The sequence below is a fragment of the Rhinolophus hipposideros genome (assembly GCF_964194185.1).
Source record: "Rhinolophus hipposideros genome assembly, chromosome: 18".
Taxonomy (NCBI): Eukaryota; Metazoa; Chordata; class Mammalia; order Chiroptera; family Rhinolophidae; genus Rhinolophus; species Rhinolophus hipposideros.
The window spans coordinates 36,262,868-36,285,533 of NC_138064.1; the positions used below are offsets into that span (position 1 = coordinate 36,262,868).

A 22,666-nucleotide genomic window follows, 5' to 3' on the forward strand; every position below is an offset into this window, starting at 1 on the left:
TCACCTGGTTTATTTAAGTAAACTAAATATAATTTTGGAATTTGCTGCGGGCCAATTAACAATGGATCATGGGCCGCAGTTGGCCTGTGGGCCACAGTTTGGACACCCCTGCCCTACATCTACACCTTGGAACTCTTCAAAGAACTCTATAACAGATTCTGTCCTATTACTGGTTAAGATTTCTAGTTCTGCCATTAACTAGTTAGGTGGTTTTGAATTTGGCACTATTTGTACTGGGTTGTGGCTTTCCCATATACGTAATCTAAAATAAATGTCAGTCTACTCTTAGATCATCTCCAAGTTCACCTACCATTTTGGCTACTTTTTGGAAAAAAAATATTTCACGTAACATTTAAACAGTAAACACAAATGTTCAAGAAAAAAAAAAATATATATATATATAATGGTTTTATTTCAGCGTCTTAGATGATAAGAAATAAGTTCAAATACATACATTCAGTTCTGTAGGTGTAAATCCAGGAATATGAAGAATTTTTCCCACTTTGGCTTACCTGCTTATGAGCATGATCATAAGAATTAATATGATTGTCAAATTCCTGGTGTTTGTGATACTGCTTGTCACATAATTCACAGTAAAAGTTTGCCTTTACATCCTCCAGGGCCTTTGCTGTGGATGTCTCCTTTTCTGGAAAATCCTTTAAAAAAGGCAAAAAATATTGGTTAGATTTCTCTCTAATTGCATAACCAGGTCTCATATTATTCGAGTTGTTATTTAATTTTACTGTGACTGAAATAATACATTGAGGCTCATTATTTTTTGGAAGTTCATGGCACTGGTGGAAGTAATTTTCAGCTCAGCCTTATCCCTAAGTTACCAATAAACATATAATGAACTATCTCAACGGAGCCCTCAGAAAAGACCAGTGCAACCTTGTCGTTACTCATCTCTCTTCATTCCACCCATTTCCAGCTTGCAGTTCTGCCGACTCACCTAACTAGAATACTCATTACCATTTCTCTGCATATCCCGTGACCAATCTCAAACACTACAAGGCCTCTCAAGTACAATATTTTATTGAGACCTCAATTACATTGTCTTACATCATTCACCTATGTGTCATGTATTTTAGCCTCACTGAGATCGTCAATATTGGGGCTTGCTATTCTCTGCACATCATGCTTTTCCCATGTTGTCAAATTGGTAAACTTGTATTCATTACCTAAATCTGGCTCTTTGCTCCCTCTGGGAAGCCTTTTCCAGGAGAAGAAAGCCTCGATTATGTTATTTATTACCCAACATATCTATGATAATTCCAACCTTCTCTCCTTCATAGACATTTCTTCTATTGATACTACCCCTGATATTTTTGTGTACCCCAAAGGTTTGTTTGCACTCAACTGAATATCCACTCCACACACTCCACCTGGGTAGCCCCATTCACAGTATAGCTACAGCCCTATTTATTCATCATCTCTAAATCCAGCCTTAGTTTCCTCCAAAAGCATCAGTTCCTGATAGAAATCACCAAAGAGATTATCACCTACTTTTCAGGACTAGTATGCTTACAATTTTAACTATGCCTTATCTCAAACAGAGCTTTGGCCACATCATTCCTCTGCTTAAAATTCTGTTGAATTCTCTCATTGCCTATAGAATAATAGTAATGAATGTTTATTGTGCATAAATATGTGTCAGGTATTAGGCTAAGTATGCAAATGATCTCATTTATTCCTCATAAAAACCCTCCAAAAATAAGTTCTATTTAAATTTATGCTTTACAGATGTGTCACTCAACACTTAGAGAGAGCACACAGTCGTGGTCACTAAGTGGAGAGAGGATTCTAATTCAAATAACCTGTGCCTCACACCCATGGTGATAAACAACTGTGTTTTAGCATCTCCCATTAGGGCCAGTCCTCTTAATACATCACACAAGCTCCTTCCTACCTCATCAGTACCATCTTTTATCAGCTCACGTTCCCATATTATCCTCTTTGATTCTATTACTAGACATGCCACATAATATTAAATGATCTGTTTTCATGTCTCTTGCTCCCATAAACGCAGTGAAGGCAGGGGCTGTTGTATTCATTTTTGTGTCCACAATGCCAACATATTGTCTAGCCCAGATAGGTGCCTATTTAATATGCATTACAGAAATTAATGGAAAATGGTGGCTTCCATATTCATGCCGCCTATAATTCTGCAAGTTCTTCTCTATTATCCCAGTGCCTAAGTAAAAGAATAACTGGCATAGAGGACACTAAATAAATATGCATAAAAAATGAATGAAAAAAATAAACGACAGGTCTTAGCTTTATTTCTGCAAAGTGACTAACTCTCTCTAAAAAGAAATCAGGCCATAAACCTAAAGCATAGGGGCATCACTGCCCAGACAAGAAAGCAAGCACAAAGAATTTAGGCAGATTCTAACAGGGTTCAGTGAAGCAATGGGTCAACTAATTAATTTAGACACAGGAAAATAATGATTTAAGCCCAAATATAAGAGGCTAACACACATGGCAGACGGCAGAAAGCACATGAGTACCATTAACAAACAACAAAACTAAATCAGCTATCTGGATTTCCTATCTAAGAGGGTTGAAGTAGGAATTTGGTTACATTCTAGGCTGGTGGAGCATACAAAAGCTATTGGAGAGGATGTATCCAGAGATGAGAATGTGGACTCCAATTTCAGGACAAAAACCCAGTTACTCAAAGAACAGGGGTAATGGTCTGCTAGCATAGTCACTGTTGAGAATTGAGGCAGGGTTATGGTATTGAAGTAGAGCTAAATCTCTTGGTTTAGTAGGCTTATAATTGGGGGAAACCATTATTTCTCATCTACTCATTCTCACCTTGCCCTTTCTTGGTATAATTTCAGGGACTGGTTTGGAACTAGGGACTACTTTGTGTTATCCATAATTCTTATATTATTATGACACTGAGAAAATAGCCTTAGAAAACTGACTTTGTACCTTGGATATTGAGCAACTCTGCCTCAGTGCTTAAAAATGCCTCAGCTTTATTAACTGGGAGTGATGGTATGGCAACTGAGAATACGGGGTGAATCTGTGATTAAAATGTATTTTCATTCAATACCAGGCTATGTAAAGTATTTTATGACAATAGCTCAATGACCAGGAGAGAAGCTTCTCCAGTGATTCTTGGTATCTCCATTTAAACATCTTTTATCTCAAAAACATCCTTTAATTATGACATTACAAGACTTTCAATGAAAAATGTTATAATTATAAGATAGTTCTACCAACATTTTAGTCACCTGTGAATGTTCCATCTCCTGTGAATGTTCACATTTTACAAAGTCAGACTAAATTGCATACCCCATTTCTTGCTTCATTTTTCTTGACAGGAAATGGTGCTGATATACCTATTTCTCTTCCTTCTAAGGATTAATGACACTTCCCAGGACATATTCTAGTCCCCTTACTAAGAGAAGAAGCATGCGCAAGTTGGATATAAATGCCGTTAACAAAACACACAGAGTTCACAACCCAGTGTATCTGTGAAAGCCACAAGTAAGAACATAAACACAACAGCAGGTGACTAGAGATTAGAAATGTGGTAGTGGACACCTGAGAATAGAAACACCAGGCAGAGCACAATAGTTGGGTAGGGCCAGAGGAATCATAGAGGAAAAGAAAAAAGATGAGTCCTTAAGAATCTTTGGCAAAACTTGCAAACTGATATTCAAGCTAGAGCTGAGTAAAAGAACCATAACCTAAGTGGCCTATGATATCATTCAATATAAGTAGGTCTGTTCTCAAGTGATATTTGACTATCTATGGAGATGGAGCTGAGCTGGTCCAGCTATAAGTCCCAGGGACTGGAGGATAGGTCTATGACTAGTAGGAGAGGTGTCATATAATTTAAAGTGACCAATTAGCAGAAGAGGCAAATGATGTTTAGTAATACCATGATTTGTATAAAATCAGATAATGGTCAAACAGGGGCACACTTGCCATTGTATTATGCTGCCTGTTTCACCCAAACAACCATTGTACCCATCCATCTAAACATGCATTCATCCAACTAACCAGTAAGCATTCATACATTCAAAAATCTCTTGTTAAGCAACTTCTCAATGTCAATTTTTTATTGGGTCTTTACCTCAGAATGCTACAGTCTAGGATGGGATAATTACATGTAAAGAAGTAAACACTGTAAACTGTGATAGAATAATAATCACAAGTTACTATAGAGTTTACCTAGTTCATACTAGTTGAGAATAATTGTTTTTTAACATTCCACAAAAAACAAAAACAAAACAGATGAACAACATACACAGAAAAAAATCGTTGAGACAGATAAAAGATTGGTGGTTACCAGAGTGGAAGTTGGGTGGAAGGAGGGCAAAATGAGTAAAGGGAGTCAATTGTATGGTAATGGGAACACGATGTAGTACACTTATATACAGATGTTCATTTGCTAGTTATTCAAATTTCTCTTCTCACAGTTTGCCTAGGAAGAGGAGCATTTGGAAACTTCTTTAACAGAAAAAATAATATGTGTGAAAAATAAAACTTCTTGTTAACCATTCTCAGTGATTCATTAAAAGGTTGAAAATGAATTATAAATTGGACATGACAGTTATCTTAACAAGAGTCATTTAAAAAACATTAGGTATTGCCAATGGGCATTTTATGTTGCAGTTCAGCAAGAATTCTGTAGTAATTAATTACATTTCGTAATTAATATTTGGGGTGCAAGAAGGGAAAATGTACTTTTTCACACCAAGAATTTTACATTCATGCATATAATAGGGACGTCTGTAAAGTGGCAAGTATTCTGACTGGAATAATGCATTTAATTAGAAATATGGATGTTTGCTGCCAAATTATTTTTATTGTTGTAATCATGCTTACATACTAACATCCACTTAACTTTCATTGTAAACCAGAAATCTGCCAATCACATTATACATCTTAACTCCCTTAATCTTCACAATAACCCTAGGAAGTATTATTTGTTATTATCCCATACAAAATATGGAAGGTGAGGCACAAACACATTTAGAAACTCACTCAACATTGAAGAGCAGAGACTGGATTCAGACCCAGATCTGATTTCAGTGCTAATAATCACCATGCACATGGCTGCCCCAATTACTTAGCTTTCATCCAGATGCCACATAATTGTGAGCTGTCTCTGCCAACTTTTATGTAGATTTAGGATAAGACAGAACCCCTAGCTCCCAGAGAGAGTTATAGGACTAATTGTAATTTTAAAACTCTATAAAGCTTTTGAAGGTGAGAGATGGACACTAGGAAAATACAAGGTAGTAGTCCTGTTTCTACTGGTCGTAAATATGTGACATGATTGTTAAAAAGGAAGAGAAAAAAATCAATTGCTGTTCTTCATATCTCCTTGATGGTAATACCAGCTCTGAGCTTTGAGGACTGAATTTATGTTCTTTGCCTGAAAGCTCACCTTTGACCTTTCACAGTTACGTGTAAGAGACGGCTATAAGAATTCTAATGGCCTCTAACCTGTTTTATTGCATTGGCCCCAAATAAAATCCTGCTTCAGAGAGTGCATTTTCCCCCACCTCCGGTGATCAAGAAAACTCTTTTGGTCCCCATTGTCTTCCTGTATCTTTAGAAGAGACTGGGTAAGGGAAAACTCTTTTTAGAGGGTTTTATTCATTTACTTATTTTACTTTTGTGATAGGGAAAAAAATTCGTCTTTGAGACTGACTAGCTTTAATCTCAGCCTTTATCTTACAGCAGTTTAAACTGCCAAGATTTCAGTTATCTCAGTAGAAATTAAAGAGAACAATAGGTAGCTTGCAGGATTGTTCTGAGTATAAAATAAGATCATTTTTATGGGAGCACTTAGTACAGTGCATAGTAAAAAGTAGGTATTTGACGTTCGGATAGTTGTGTGTGTGTGTGTGTGTGTGTGTGTGTGTGCGTGCAGATGTGCTACCAAGCACATGTATCGTTGTATGTATGTGATACTAAAAACAATACTTTAAAATAATGCATTTTCCCAGGAGTCTACAATGCAACTCTCATTATTGGCAAAAACTTGAGCAAGAGTGAGGAGCCCTTATCATCTTAAGCCCACCATCTCATACGAAAGCACAATCTCTGCTATCAAATTCAAATTTGGTTTATACAATTAGGATTTCAGATGTTTTCATCTCACAATAATTTTTAACCTTTAGACTATTAAGGAATTCCACACATAGTCGAGAAAGCATCATAGGTGCTTAGTTAACATTAATATTACTAATATTTATTTCTCTAAAGATGTGACTGTCTTCTTTTACAAAAAGAACATTTTTTTGTATTCTGTTACATCTAGCGTGATACTTGTTACTTGGAAGTATCAATAAATATTTGTTGAATAAGTGAAATCAGTGAATAAAAAAGCAGAGAATGCCTTTCCCGCTACATAGTTGATAGCTTGGCAGCCTTCCCTGGCAACGTTAAAGCATATCATGGGATGTTTAGACTTTTTGAAAAATCTTTTTAAAAAAAATGTAGCTTCTGAAGCCTAAGGAGCTTTCTGAAGAATTATCTTAAAGTAAAGGAGGGTGGCAACTGCACATAGACTTACAATCAGAATACAGATTCTTGATTTACAATTCTCTTTCCATTTTACCATAATCTGTTATTTTCCTTACAATTCATAGAGAATTGAGTATTGGTTCCCTAGATGTCGAATGGAATATGAGCAAAGTTAGACATTTTTACCAATGGTCAGGTAGGAGTGATGTCAGTCACTGCCCGGAATTGAAAAAAAAAAAAACTTTCCCCCCCTCTTTTTAGTGATTCATTCAATATGCTCAAATTAGAGGATAAATACCACCACATTGAATATATGAAACTGTCACTGGGTGGTATTTTTGGGGTCATTTCTAATTCAAGAGGGATGACAAATTTCTGGCTTACTGGCAAGATGACAGAGAGATGATTGCATTTCTGTTCATGAAGCAACAATTCAATATTTAAAGTTTGCCTATACAACTGCTTATTTTGTAGAAGTTACCAAATTGGCTGCATTTGAACTGGTATTATTTTTGAAAACACAAGCATTTCTGTTAGAATCACTGTTCATAAGCATTCTACACCACCAACTTTAGCTTCCAACTTTAGCATAAACTAATATATAGTTCTTCTACCACAAAACACTTTAGAAAGTGTATAAGGCAGTCCCACATGTACTCTTTTTTTTTTTTCCACATGTACTCTTAAGATAATCATAATAGTGGCTATTGAATTACTACTTACTTACACTTGTCTGTCATGAAGGAAAAAAGAGGCAGTTATAATTTCCAGATTGCTTATCGATCAGATACAGATGCTGCATTGCACAAATTTACCATATGAAGGTCGTAGATTGGTTTGCAGAGTTTTTCTTTAACGGTCAATAAAACTGTAAAACACACATGAACCAATGAGCCTTACTGAATACAATATAGTATTAGCCCATGAAGATGTAAGAAAGGACTACCATTCTCTAAAAGAGAACATCCCAGGCCTCACCAGTAAAACCATGCAATAACTTTTGGTGATGGATAAAAAGGGAGCATCAAAAGTATGTAAATATACCCAGGGTCAGGAAAGTGGTTAAGTTCATTAAATTGCAGTCCTTGCAAACTCCCATTAATGAATGCATGAACAGATAAATGCAATGAGTAAAGAAATGAATACATTTGATTTCTTTCTGACTTTTTGCCTGGTTATTTATTGTGTTAAAGGGGAAAGTATTGGAAAGGCTAAAACAGGCATGCTGGTGTCAAAAGTCATATATCTGTACAACTCAAAGCGTGAGCCTTAATATAAACTATAGACTTTAGCTAATAATAATGTATCAATATTGATTTACCATTTAACACACTAACCCACCACATTAATTCAAAATGTTAATAATAAGCAAAGCTATGTATAAGAGTTGAGAAGAATATATGGGAATGCTCTGTACTTCGTGTTCAATATTTCTATAAACCTAAAACTGCTCTTAAAAATAGTCTATCATTTAGGTGAAAAAAATGTGTCAACTAAGTCACATCTTAGTTGACACTTTTGTTGAACTCAAAGACAAACAATGCATGGTGTAAGAATAATCTAATTCATGTTACATAGCATACAGCTGAGATCGAGCATGCCAAACAACAAATGAGGGCTCCTTTGTATGGAAAGATCTTAAAATGCTCAGTTCCTGTCTGTCATTTCCCATGAGACAGAGAGCAACCCACAGCAACCCTTGAGAAAAGGAAGAGTACTGACAGACCATTCTTACAATCATTAGATCCCCTGGAAATTCAAGGGTAAAATTTCCTTAATTGAAAGAAAAATTTTGATATGTGTTTATTGTATATGTAAAAGATGATTTAAAGATTGGTTTTCTTCCTCCAGACTGATAATACTGTCTTATTTATAAAGGTGGTAATTACTACCCAATCAATTCAGCCCACAGATATGTATAACCGTAATGAGTATAGACATATTGCATTCATCTAAATTGAATACATTTCAATGAATAAATTCATTGTACATTAGAAGGAAATACTTTCATCAATCATTACTCCTGCTGTAACTATTTATTATACAAATGCAATTAATAGTATCTCTGATATTTCATTTTCTAATATAAAAGAAATTAATGGACAATGCCAGGTAAGTAAGTTTTCTAGAAAGTTGCTAGTGACATCTGCTTAATTACAAACCACATTTTAAAAATTCACCATTTGTAACAACTATCTAGGGGAGAAATGGTCATGAAGAGACTCTGAAGTACACATCGCTTTGCCTTCGCTGGGGAATTGACTGCAAAGATGTTCACTTCACAGATTCAGGTACCTGACAAATACCCATTCTTAAGCCTTCTGAGGTTGTTCTGGTATCAATCTGTACAGTTCTAAAGAACTGTGTTTACATTTTACAGGTGCTTAAAATGGGCCTAGAAACTCCTGAAGTGATGTACTAATGCAGTATAAAGACAATGGCTTTGCTTTTAAAAAAAAGGACAAGCGAACTACATCAATGCCAAAACTCCAAGGGTATTCTCTTTGTTCTCTTCAATATCTGCTATCATGTCTGATGAAAACGTCTGCTACATTTTGTTTACTTGTTCTATAACCAGAGATGTTTAAAATTGATGGTGCTCACAGAGGCACTCCATTATTTCAAACTGTTGTTCCAGGCTTCTATTTGTTGAAATTCTAACAGATAATTTACCTTCAAACTTAGAGAAATTCAGCCATTGTGATGGTATGCTACACAGAAGCTCTATGTCTCAAATCTTGAAATATTAACTTCAGTCTGAGACAATGTGTCAAAGTAAGGCCAACCTATTAAAATGGTAGTTTACTTTGAGGAAAGGGCATTCACATGGGCTAAAAGAAATGCAATAGAGAGTGTTCATTTCAAGATCATGAAATGATGTACAAAAGCCTGGCTCTGTTGTCATATAATTTGGAAGAAATATTTGTCACTTATGTTTTGTCTATTAATTATCATTCTCATATAAATTTGAAAAAATTCCATCAGTAACTTCAGAAATCATCAAAGGTAACTCTGTACACCAGTTTTATGGGTACGAGCTCTGACAATTAAGTTCACGAATCTGTTGCAATGATGTTGCTAACATTTTGTGTTATCAGAGGGATTATTCATTATGAATTTGTACCAACTGGATAAACAGTTAACCGAGTTTGCTATTTGGAAGTGCTGAAAAGGCTGTATGAAAAAGTTAGACGACTTGAACTTTTCACCAATTCCTGGCTCTTGCATCACGACAATGCACCAGCTCACACGGCACTGTCTGTGAGGGAGTTTTTAGCCAGTATATAAATAACTGTATTGGAACATCCTCCCTACTCAGCTGAACTGGCCCCCAAAGACTTCTTTCTTTTACCTGAAGAAAAAGGAAACATAGAAAGGAAGACATTTTGATGACATTCAAGACATCAAAGGTAATAGGATGACAGCTCTGATGACCATTTCAGAAAGAGTTCCAAAATTGCTTTGAAGGGTGGACTAGATGCTGGCATCGGTTCATAGCTTCCCAAGAGGAGTAATTCATAGGTGGCCATAGTGATATTCAGCAATGAGTTATGTAGTACTTTTTCTAGGATGGGTTCACGAACTTAATTGTCAGATCTTCATACACACTTGATGTTCTAAAAATAAATTAATAATATTTGTCAATTAGTGTCAGAAAACCTGATTAGCTGGAAACTTGGGCCAAAGTTCCCATGTGTCACTATGGCCGTATCAATAGTGCAGTGTACACATATTGTGGTGAACAGTCTAGAATTGAAACAGATTTTTACAGCAACTTGAGCAGTTGGAGGATCGATACATGTCGTTAACACCAGTACCAACTCAATAAGCTATATAGCGGTGCTCCAATCTATTGTGTGTGTTTGTATGTATATGTGTATGTGTTCCCACTGTGTATAAAGTCAGTCTAAAGAGAGCCACCTGCAATAGAACAGAAGTTGTGGGCCCATTGTAAAAGAAGTGGAATAGAAAAGTTAGAATCATCATACAGGCATGTAATTGGAAGGGAACTCAGAAATTATTTTCCAAATTAAAAAAAATAATACAGTTCTTTGTTTACTCAGGTTGATATAGGATGATAAGTTGCGGATCGGGATGAGATCTCACATTCTTTTTTTTTTTTTTTTTTTTAATTAATTTTATTGGGGTGACAATTGTTAGTAAATTTACATAGATTTCAGGTGTACAATTCTGTATTACATCGTCTATAAATCCCATTGTGTGTTCACCACCCAGAGTCAGTTCTCCTTCCATCACCATATATTTGATCCCCTTTACCCTCATCACCCACCCCCCACCCCCTTAGTGGTTACCAGAGATCTCACATTCTTGACTGCATCTTATGAGACCAATGGCAGAATAATTAATTCTATGAGGTATATTTCCTCATTTGGAAAAGAAAGTTGATCTAAGGGACTAGATTTTTGTGTCCCAAAAACTCAAGATGTATAAATGAATATCTGGAGACTTTAAGATGACATAAATATAGATATATAGATATAGGTATTCTCTTTCTTAAAACATAGAATCAATATATCCTTAAAAGCATAATTAGAAAGTATGTTCATACTCTTGAAATGCCAGCAATAGAAAATTTCATTTTCAAACCATCTTCTATAGGAAGAGGTAGGATCACTCTCAGTAGAGGACCTTCTCTTCCCTTTATTCTCCTAAGCTTAAAAAAAGAAAAGCATTTAGAAGTTGTTCATTGATAGATGAATAGATAAAGAAGGTGTGATATAGATGATATAGATATAGCTATCCAATGGAATATTACATAGTAATAAAAAAAGAGTGAAATCTTACCATTTGTGACAACATGGATGGACCTCAAGGGTATTATGCTAAGTGAAATAAGCCAGGCAGAAAAACACAAACACAGTATGGTTTCACTTATATGTGGAATCTAAAAACAAAACAAAAGAAAACAAAACAGACCCACAGAAACAGAGACCGAAGGGACTGTTATCAGAAGGGAGGGAGTGTGGGTATGGGTGAGAATATAGTCAATAATATTGTGATAAGTGTATTTACGGTGATAGAGGATCACTAGAATTAGTGGGGTGAACATATTGTAAAGTAAAAAAGTATTAAATCATTATATTGTACACTTGAAACTAATGTAACCAATATAAAACTGTACACCAACTATACTTAAATTAAATTAAAAAAATAAAAAAGTATTTTTGTTTTACAAGTCCATGGATTGCTAGTTACAGATAATTACAGTGGATTAAGCACTGAATTTAGCCAGTACTAACTGGCTTTAGAAAGGAAGCTACCTTCTTTTCTGATATTAGAGGGATATTGGAAATGAAAGGGGAGAAAAAGCAAAAGATAAAAGAATTCATACCTAAGACTTTATTTAAAAACTTTTTTATGTTATCCTTGAAGAAGTTTGGTATAGGTAAGGATTTAGTTGTGTTATGAAGGTTTGGATTAGTTAATGTGTTACTCTACTGTACAAGATAACACACAATTCTCATTCTCAAGAGACTCTCAAACCACCTGCAGGGATAGAATTAATTCACAAATTGCAAATGACAACAGAAAGGGATATATAATCATATGATATGAACTTAAAGTGCTGTTTATTCAGAGAAGGCAAATAGCCATGCCACTCTGTAATGTGACTATACCTAAGCAGAATAAACTTATTAAGATAGAATTGTATAATAAGTCTAAATTAGTAGTCATGGATTTGACTCTTATATATTAAAAATGAATGTTATTTGAAGTGCTCTTTAATTCTGGAGTTTAAGAAGGTGCTAAGAAGGAACGAACTTACATTTTGCAGTAAGAATAAATACAAATTTTCCTCTATATACTAATAAACAAAAAGCCATATGATCTTTGTAGAGGACGTGGTTCCTATTCTGTATTTCCTCTTCTATTACATCTGGTTTTATTTCTGACCAGCAGCTAAGGTAGGGATTATGATCCTGACCATGTCGTTCCTAAGTATATTCCCTGTGATTAAACTCCCAGGACATCTCTCTTGGTCTTTCTGCTTCTTATGTCAGTGTATTTATACAAAGTCTGAGTTTACTTAAATGGCCAACACATAATTAAGTGACTTTTAAACTTGATTCCTACAGAATTTTTGCCTCCATCTATTATGCCATGGAAAACCCTGACTGTCTGATGACAGGATAACTAGCTGTGGGGTTTGGCCACATCCACAGCTTACAGGCTGCTGTGAGCAGTGCTTACTCCATAGAATAGAATTCACCCCAATGGACTCTGATGCCTGTTGAGTTGGTTCTTTGGGTGTGCCCCTTGTGAGGCTAATTAGCAGACCACCTGCTGTGGTCTGACACTGACCTCCAGGTATGTTTTTTCTGGGGCTTCTTGGGAGGGGATCCAGTGCAGGCCCAGATCAGCTATTTCTGTGACTGGCTGGCGACTACCTGGTAGGAGCTACAAAGCAATCCACTGCCAGTGCTGGACCTGAAGGTGTGTGGAAGAGGCCACACTGCAGTGAGAATAGCTGGTACCAGTACCAAGCCTGGGGAAGCTCTACAAAAAGCCCAGGATATCCCCAGGCCTGCTGCTGCCTGCCAGCTCCCATAAGACTCAGCCACTGATAGAGTCTCATTGGTATGTGAGTCGGATGAGGCAGCATCTCAGGGAGTTACCAGGGTGGGAGGAGTGTTCATCTGGTTAATGTAGATTCTGGTTTGGTGCCAGTGTTGAGTCTGGAACTACTCAGACAAAGTCTCAGAGCACACTTAGGCCAGTTGCTATCTGCCTGGGGCCTGCAGACTCCAATAGTTTTTTTTAAGAAAGAGTGCAATGTGGGCAGGGCTGGCTCCTTGCTGAGAAAGTGCCTCAGGCATTGAGTGAGTTGGGTGAGGTGAAGTCCTAGGGAGCCACCAGGGTGGAGCAAGTGGGTGGAGCAAACAGAGTTTACCAAGTCAATGCAGATTCAGATTTGGCCATGTCGGGGAGGGCTCAACACAGAAAAAATGGCGTCCACCTGTGGGACGCACAGGAGAAGAGTTATACACAGAGAAAATGGCAACTGTATCTCCTGTCCTCATCCTCTGTCTCTCCTTGTATGTGTTTAATACCTCCCGAGTCACTGTCCCTCCACCAGAAGTCAGAGTGAGTGCCTGCAAGTGAGTAAGTTTGTGGGCAGGCCATTTAAGAGGACATCTGGGTTTCCCACAGCCTTCTGTCCCAGCTGGATGGGCAGAATGCAGTTGTTCACAGCGAGATGGTGTGGGGACTCCTCAGCACTAGTACTACAGGCTGGGGAGCCTGGTGTGGGACTGGGGTTCCTCGCTTCTTCAGGGGGGTGACCGCTGCAGCCAAGCTATCCCTTCTGATTCTTAGCCATCACACACAAGTGTGGGGCTGGCTCATTCTGTGTTTCTGGCCCTCCTACCAGTTTCGATGTGGCTTCTTTATATCCGTAGTTAGAAAATTTCTGTTCAGCTAGACATCAGGTGGTTCTCCAGGTTGATTGTTCTATAATTTAGTTGTAATTTTAATGTGGTCTCGGGAGGAGGCAAGCACAGCATTTATGTATTTATCTACTCTGCCATCTTGGATCTTCAATCTCTCATGGGATATTTTTCAGGAGTTCATGTGTTTTGTAGTAAATTTAACATCACAGCTGGAGATGTTACAGACCAGAGCAGGATTTAAAAGACTGGAAATAAATATTTATTAAGTTCTTACTGTGTTGGTATTGTTATGTTAGTTGCCATAGGAGCTTTATGAGACTCAGAAAGTACTGTCCCTGTACTAAAAAAATGTATAGTTAGGTAATGGAGATAAGACAAGAAAAAATAAGGAAGCACTTTACATGTAATAAAGAGTAAGAGCATTTAGGAGGCACAGAGATGGGGGCAAGAATCTGAACCCTAGGTCAACTGCTTGCAAACTACATGCACTTCAGTGCATCACTTAACTTCTGTAAAATGAGAATGATGATATCACTATCACAGGATGATTATAATGACTAAATAAGTTTTAATAAACGCCTAATTTTTCCAGGCACTACACAGCAGATCTGTCTATCTATCTATCCATCTATCCATCTATCCATCTATCCATCGTTCCATTTATCCATCTATCCATCTATCCATCCATCCATCCATCCATCCATCCATCCATCCATCCATCCATCCATGACAATAGCTCTAGATCAGACAAGATGGCCTGAGATTAGATCACGGTTCTATTTCTAATGAGTATTGATCACTCAGCAATTGAATTTGAATGAGTGTCTTCATCTGTAAAATAGGACAGTGTATGAAATGAACTCACAGGACCATTGTACTAATTATGGAAACAAATCAAACGAAATACTTGGCATAGTACTAGGCTAATATAGCTGTTTGTTTCATTACTTTTTTTTTTTCTTCTGGGTTTTGTTTTGATTCACTTGTTTGTATACAGTTTAACTGCAAATACAAAAACATGCATTGGATTTGAGTGTGATATACTGTGACAGTTAAAGACAGACATTGGGCTGGTCAGAGTAGAAGTCTCGGATGGGGAATGGAGACTTGAGGGAAAATCCTTGAAGACCGCACTAAAAAAATGCTGCCTCCAATAGGGAAGGGGGAGAGAAGCCTCCTATAACTGACACACAAACACTCTAAATAAATAAAGAATGGGCCCATAAAGTCCAATAAAAAAGGATTTCTTCCCACAGAGAAGAGATGTAGTTAACTGTACAGACTGAGTGATGTACAATGTTGATGACAATTTTTTTTTCCCCAGTGGGACTTTTCTTTGTGTTGCAAACTAAAGGGGAGGGGGGAATTCAGTGCAGAAACAAGCAGAATTTAGCGTCACACACTTCATCATGCACTTATGAGGACATTAGTGCCCTTTATTGCTGACTCTTTTATTTCCAAACTCCCCATGGTGCCATATTATGGATAAGTTACTTGTAAGAAATAATGTTCTTTGCATTAAACATACATTTTCCTTTCTGTAAACAGGCTCTGCTTTCTACTACAGATGGTGAGGTGAGCTGACCTGGCCTTTTGCTACTGTGTCTGTTGGATTTCTGCATTTGGTACTAGCACAATTCAACTTATTTTTTTAAAAAAGGAATTTTTTATTATTGAAAAAAGCTTTAGATTTTTTTGTCAAATTTTTACTATTTACTCTGTAAAGAAACTGTGATTTGAATGTTTATCAATTTATAACATATAGAAATCTACTTCAGAGATTAACAACAAATAATGTTTACTCATTCTGCAAGGACATGTGTTAATTTTTATTAAATTTATGTGAAAATATTCCTTAGGTTTCATGAAAAATAATCTCAAGGTCATTTTATTTGTCATTTAGTATAAAACGTGCAAATTTACAGGATTTTTTCATTAATTGCATATGATCTAATTGATTCTATAGCATTTTCATTAAAAGAAGAAAAATGTGTTCTTACAAATGGTATTAATATTATTGTACAGAAATAAGCACTGACTCAGGGTGACCACAAACTTGGAAGGTAGTTTGAAATAATTTTGAGCATTAGACATTTTATTATTAGGTTGGTGTAAAAGTAATTATGGTTTTCGCTACTATTTTTTACGTTCTAAACCGCAATTACTTTTGTACCAACCTAATATTAATAACAAAATGGCAAGAATAAAATTTCATGAGCTCTAACTACAAAGGTTATCTAAACCCCCACTAATTATTTTGCTTATTTAGCAAGTAAAATGTTTTAAAATGACTCAGCTGTGTATATGTGTTTGTGTCATAACATGCTTATAAAATATTCCCATTTAATCTTTGCTCCTCGAATCAACTCATTAGTTGATCAAGTTGTATTATAATTAAACATAAATTTGTAAAGGTTTAATTATTTGTTGAAGTTTGTCAATTCTTCTCCTGTCCATTTGTTAATACTTTTATGAAAACTTGGATAGTCTGAGGTCAGTGTTCTTGTTTCATCAATCTTTAATGACCACCTACGTATGTGGAAACACACTCATAAGATATCATTATTTTAAAAAAAGGTTTAGTAACATCTAAGCATTCAATGTGATAATCAATTGAATAACAATTTATTCAGATAGAAATGGGGTCATATTTCCTCAATATTCAAAATTAAAATATAGGAAATTTTCCACTTTCTTGTGTCTCCATTTAACTAAATTAAATTTAACTGCACCAACCTATGCATAAATTGCCTATTATAATAAGGGGGGGATCAAGAGCATACATTTGTTCTTAAAAGTTAAATATAAATTCCAATGAGTAACCAAGTAACAAGTATATTAAATTAAGACCTAAGATCACTGTTTCCTCATAAGTAAAATTTCCAAAACATTTCTCCCCTTTTAATTTTTATGCAGAAGTTACAAAAAGGAGATAACATGTGAAAACTCATAATGTATGCAATACATGATTGTAATCAGACAGCCAATGGAATAAAAAAGGGAAAAGAAATGATAGAGCTGTTATGCAGATATTTGTGGGAACTTGTATGGCACTAAAGGAATTCTTAAACTTGTTACATCCAATCACCAAGAGCTTTTTGTTTTGTTTTATATTGTTTTGTTTGGGCACTAGGAATTGAAAGATATGAAGCTGAATTCTTAATTAAACAGCTTACACCCCTTACCAAAAGAGCTAATTAAATATTATTGTGTTGTTGTTTTTTAACTGCAGAATAATTTGCATTTAAAATTTTATATAAATGAAATCATACAGTGCGTACTATTCTGTCTGACTTTTCACTCAACATAATTATGTTGTGTATATCACTTGCTTATTTTTATTCTTAGATGGTGTTCTATTGTGTGGCTATGTCAGAATTGTCTATCCATTTCCCCATTGATGGGCATTTCTTCTTTCCAGTGATACTCTGAGCTGAGGGAAGGGTGGTAGGGGTGGAAGGAAAGAATTATAAAGGGTGGTAAATATGTGAAACTATCTTGATTGTAGTGACAATTTCATGGATGTATACATGCATATGTCAAAACTGATTAAATACATGCAGTGTTAAAATATTAATGATTAGTCTCTCTTATTTATTTTATCCCAATAAGAATTCCCTTTTCTCCCACTGTTGAGAAAAGATGTAGGCAAATTTTATCCTACACATAATAGCATCAATATTTTCTTCAAATATTTAGTTATTTCTTCTTTATTCCACTCTAAAAATGAAAATTATTTTCATAATTTTGTATAAAAATCACAGATAATTTTGTTGTCAGATAAAGTTTTATTCACACATTTACCTTTCCATGAGTAAGGTAGAGCTCAATATGGAAAATATGCTTGGTAGATGCACTTCTAAAACTTCCAGTTCAGATTTCTCCCCTTCCACTTGGCTGCAGCATTTTAATTCTGCTCCCTACATAATGTCCTCAGGCAATTAGTTTTCTCTTTTTTACAGGATATACCTGTATCCTTTTTGGTCTAATGGTATATTTTATGGAGGTGGGAGAGAGTGCTTAATTAAGTTCATGATGCAAATACTACCGAATGTCAACCAAATATTTTTTTTTAAATAGAGATCTCATGATTCTTTACACAGAGATTATAATATTACTGAAGTGATAACAAGTGGTTCATTTGATGCAATAGTTAATTCATACCTTATAGGCATAACCTTAACAACTAATGAGTTATTCAGCATTTAGTTGAAAGCAAATTCAATAATTTGGTGCTCTATTTTTTATACTCTATCAGTATTATGAGCTGTTAACAGCATTCAGGTGATAATTTTGTGTTATAAAAGATAATTTCTGTACCAGTGGCAGCTGAATATCATTTCTAATCAACAATTAATTATATATTAAAATTAACCACTCCCTGCATATTTTATAGATTGAAAATGAAATTATTGATAAATATTTATATTAAAATTTTTGGAACTTATTTTTGTGAAATATATATGATAATTTAGTACTTAAAATGAACATTTTACATGTTTTGTGTAAATTTTATTTGTTAGTCTTGAAAACTGGTTCTATTTAGGTGTTTTTTTTCTGTGTTTAGCAAACATTTATCTTACCTAAATTTGACATAATTTTAAAAAGTCATTCATATGAAGAAAATGCAATAAATGGTGTGTGAGTTCTGTTTTGAGGTAGGAGCCCAGGGAGACTTCACGTCTATACCTAGCTTTACTACCATCTGGGTGTGTATGACTGACTTTCCTCATTTTTACGTTTCTGATCTCTAAAAGAAGGGTTTGTTTAAATAGACACATTTTTTTTTTGAAATTTGCCTTTAAGTTTTGTCTTTTGGGAATAGGGCTTCTTAAATATTGAAGTGTATGTTTGAGGATTAAAACGGTCACTACTAGAATATTTCTGACAATATTGTCAGAAGGAAAGAGTTTGAGGGAGAGCAGGCTGAATTTTTTTCAGGCTTGCTGATTTCCACAATGATTTATTCATCGCTAGAATAGATGAATACACATTCTTTTCTACAATTCTTTGCCACTGTAGACAAAGCCCAAGGCACAAGAAGACATTACACTAAATATGACCTGTCACACATTCCTAAGATTTAATAATAATCAAAATCTTCCAAATACCTTGAATCTAATTATTTGTGCCACAATGGAAGACATCTGATTATACAACTATAGTTTAAATGTGTGACACACACTAATTTAGCCTATTTTTTACTTTGTTTTTATTTGTTGTAATTTATTTGGGGCTCCCATAGTTTCTACTCAGTTAAGATAAATGACTAATAGAAATTAACATAACATTTTTTATTGTTATACTTCCACAATTGCAATCCACTAGTAAGAAAGACTATGGCAGATTGAAATTTGCAGAGTGAAAAGTATTCCTTTGCAGTTAAATGAGATTGCATGTCAGAAAATAAAAGGAAAGATTTGGAAATTGAGAATGTCAATCCTAAACACTAAGAGCTAAAGTTAGTTCCTTAACAATGGTGGTGAAAGTAGTAATTGGAGGAGATATGTCTCTGGATTTCAAACATGGAGCCTCACACAGCTACATTCCAAGTCTACAATTAAGGATTAAGCCAATATCCACTATAATTAAAGGACTCTGATATTTGTGGTCTTGCAAATAAAATGCTGAGAGTAACTTTGGAAATACATTCCAAGACAGTCACTAAAGTTGACAGAATCTATCCAATCTTAATGGAAATGTGTAGATTAGAAAGGCAGGGACTAGAGAAGTTGGCTTGTCCATCAAGGTTCTCAAAACAATTGTTTCCCTGGAGATTATATTGCAAAAGGCTCTTACTATTTTCAAAGTGAGCAGAAGAAAAGTGATTTTCTCAGTTGCCAAAAAATGTGTTTCTAAATGCAACACAACTAGTAAGCCATATCACTCAAGAATCATGCAGAAGAACAAATATATTGTTTTATTTTTATAAACATATTTTCAATAAAAAAAGATTACTACTGGGAGTATTTATTTCACAATCAGATGGCTGACATGGAGCTTAATGGGAACTATTCCTCAGATATGAACAAAGTTGTTGGCCCTTTTGTGTACAAAAGAAGGGTTGGAGTAGGGATGTAACCTTTAAAAGGAATACAAATAGAGAGAAATTTAACTCTGAAAGTGTTTATTTTTAGGTGTTTGGTTTTATACATTTGGGTACATGACAGGAATAGCTTTATTTCTTTCTGTTTTAACTTTTTTTACCCCAAATTTTGGGGTAGTTCTTATAAAATAGTATCATACAAATCTTACTATGTCAAGCAAGCAAAGACTTTTTCTATACAAGAATAAAAATGCCATTATTTACAGTGATAAATCTTATTCACTGACAAATTAACTTTTAGGTAGCACAAAGTAAACTAGCTGGTAAAAAGTTTTATTTTTTTACAGGAATTAGTACTTTAACTGTGCTGTGTATAATACTATGTCTAAGATAGTCCCATTTGTGGCAGGGGTAATTTGTTTTATAAATAACTTTATCTTCTTTATATATGTGCAATAGTGTTTGTATAATATTTTATTTATAAAATTATTTTATCACTATTTTGATGGACAATATATGTATATTCTATTGATTGTTAATTTTTCACATTTTCTTTTTAATAATTAACTTTTCATTGTATTAGTGCAAAGTTCAAATGGTCAGTTTAACATATCAATATATGTGTGTAGGCACAGTAAATTCTAATCTAATGATAGAATTGTTTCATATGCCTTCCATATATTTGAATGTAGAAAGGCTTTTAAAGCACTAACTTAATCATGATCACAAATCAAAAAATTTTGGCCATATTTTCTGAGATAGTGCTAATATCAAATATCCCATTTGGCTGTCCCTAGGACAACCAATTTTACATTTGGAATATATGTTAATTATAATATTGGTTTTAAGTAGCCATTTAAGTTAATACATAAGTTGTGCATTGTCTCACATGTGATTTTCTAGAGCAACTTGAATCTTAGCCTCTGGATATGGTAATGGTGGGTATAGTAGCTTTCATACACAAGAAAAACAGAGTCATAAAGCTACAGAACTCAATGATGAAAACTATGTTTGTAGTGAAGAGGAGTATTCTTTAAATACCAGAAAGATCAAGCACCAAAGAAGCATTATAAATATTGAAATCATGAAACAACACGAATACAGAATTCATAAAGAATAACGAGAAAGAACTGACAATTTGAAGTTAATATTCCCTATGTTAAATGTCTTATAAAGACTGCATTACATTATTAACCATTCATTCTTCTCTAAAAGATGGCTTGGGGACAAAAAGATGAAAGATAAGTCATTCATCATTTTTCAAAACGTCATTTCATGTATGAAATGAATCCATAAACTTGATTGCATAAGCTGCCGTACTAGGCCGGCAGTTTTCATTGTTATTTATCAGAGGAAACTTCAGTATAATATTTAAAGTAAACAAAGGGGCACTGCTTTGAAGTGTGTGTGTAGAGTTGGAGTCCTGCAACACACAGGCTTGTCCAGAGTACTCTACAGCATCTCTACATAATGTGAATGCTTAGCTCTGCCATTTCTAAGGGCCCTTCACCTCACAAACTCAGTTATTTCATCATCCTATTTTGATCTTATTCTTGTTTTAATCTTTATTAAATCTATTGGAGTGACAATGGTTAGTAAAATTATTTAGGTTTCAAGTGTACAATTCTGTAATACATCATCTATATATCACATTGTTTGTTTACCACCCAGAGTCAGTTCTCCTTTCGTCACCATATATTTGACCCTCTTTACCCTCTTCTGCCATTCGCCACTCCCCTTTTACCCTCTGGTAACCACTAAACTGTTGTCTGTGATTTTTTGTTTGTTTGTTTGTCTTTCAGTTTTATATTCCCACATATGTGTGAAGTCATATGGTTCTCAAATTTTTCTGTCTGACTTATTTTGCTGAGCATGATAATATCAAGATCCATCCATGTTACCACAAATGGCAGTATTTCATCCTTTCTTATGGCTGAATAATATTCCATTGTATATATGTACCACATCTTCTTTATCCAATCATCTATCAAAGGACACTTTAGTTGTTTCCATGTTTTGGATACCATGAATAATGCTGCAGTGAACATAGGGGTACGTATATCTTTACGGATAAATGTTTTCAGATTTTGGGCGATAAATCGCCAGAAGAGGGATTAATGGGTCATAAGGTCATCTGACTCTGAACCACCTTCCATACATCTAATCTAAGATCAGATCAGCCTTTGCATGGTGGAGAGCCAAGAAGCTGCCTGATTACTGGAATGTGCTTGATTCCATAGTGACAACAGCTCATAAAAAAAAGGCTAACTGTATAAAAGATTGAAATTAAAGACCCGCAAAAAGATTTGTCGGTGTCTGTTCCTGTTGGCTTCCGAATGACTCAGGCCTCCCAACAAGATCCTGAATTTAGAAGCTGCATATTCAAATGCCAGAAGGAATCAGACATAAATGTACAGATGGCTGTATAAATAAAATAACTGTCAGTGACTTCTTATTTTGCTTCATAAAATGGATGCTATGATTCTGGCTAATCTTGTCACAGCATTTATCATTAAGGAAGGCATAATTTGAAAATTAAAAGTATTCCATTTTTCATTCACATCTGAGACTTGCTCTACCTGAGCTTGCAATATACTTAGATATGCAGTATATGGAATTAAAGAAAAAATGAATAAATTGAATAAGCGGGAGAGAAACCTGCTATGTCATTCCTTCCACAGAGAAAAAAAGAAATAGTTTCTAAAAAGGA

General features: G+C 35.0%; 1 protein-coding gene across 1 annotated transcript in view; it reads right to left on the reverse strand.

Annotated features, from left to right (window-relative positions):
• The window catches only part of ZNF804B (zinc finger protein 804B), a gene marked incomplete at its 5' end in the record, with an annotated part of 471,946 nt that overhangs the window by 104,156 nt on the left and 345,124 nt on the right, over positions 1 to 22,666 (reverse strand). The window contains one exon of the mRNA XM_081079501.1: positions 513 to 656. Within this exon, the coding sequence (XP_080935627.1) occupies positions 513 to 656 (144 nt within the window). The remainder of the gene's footprint in view (positions 1 to 512; positions 657 to 22,666) is intronic.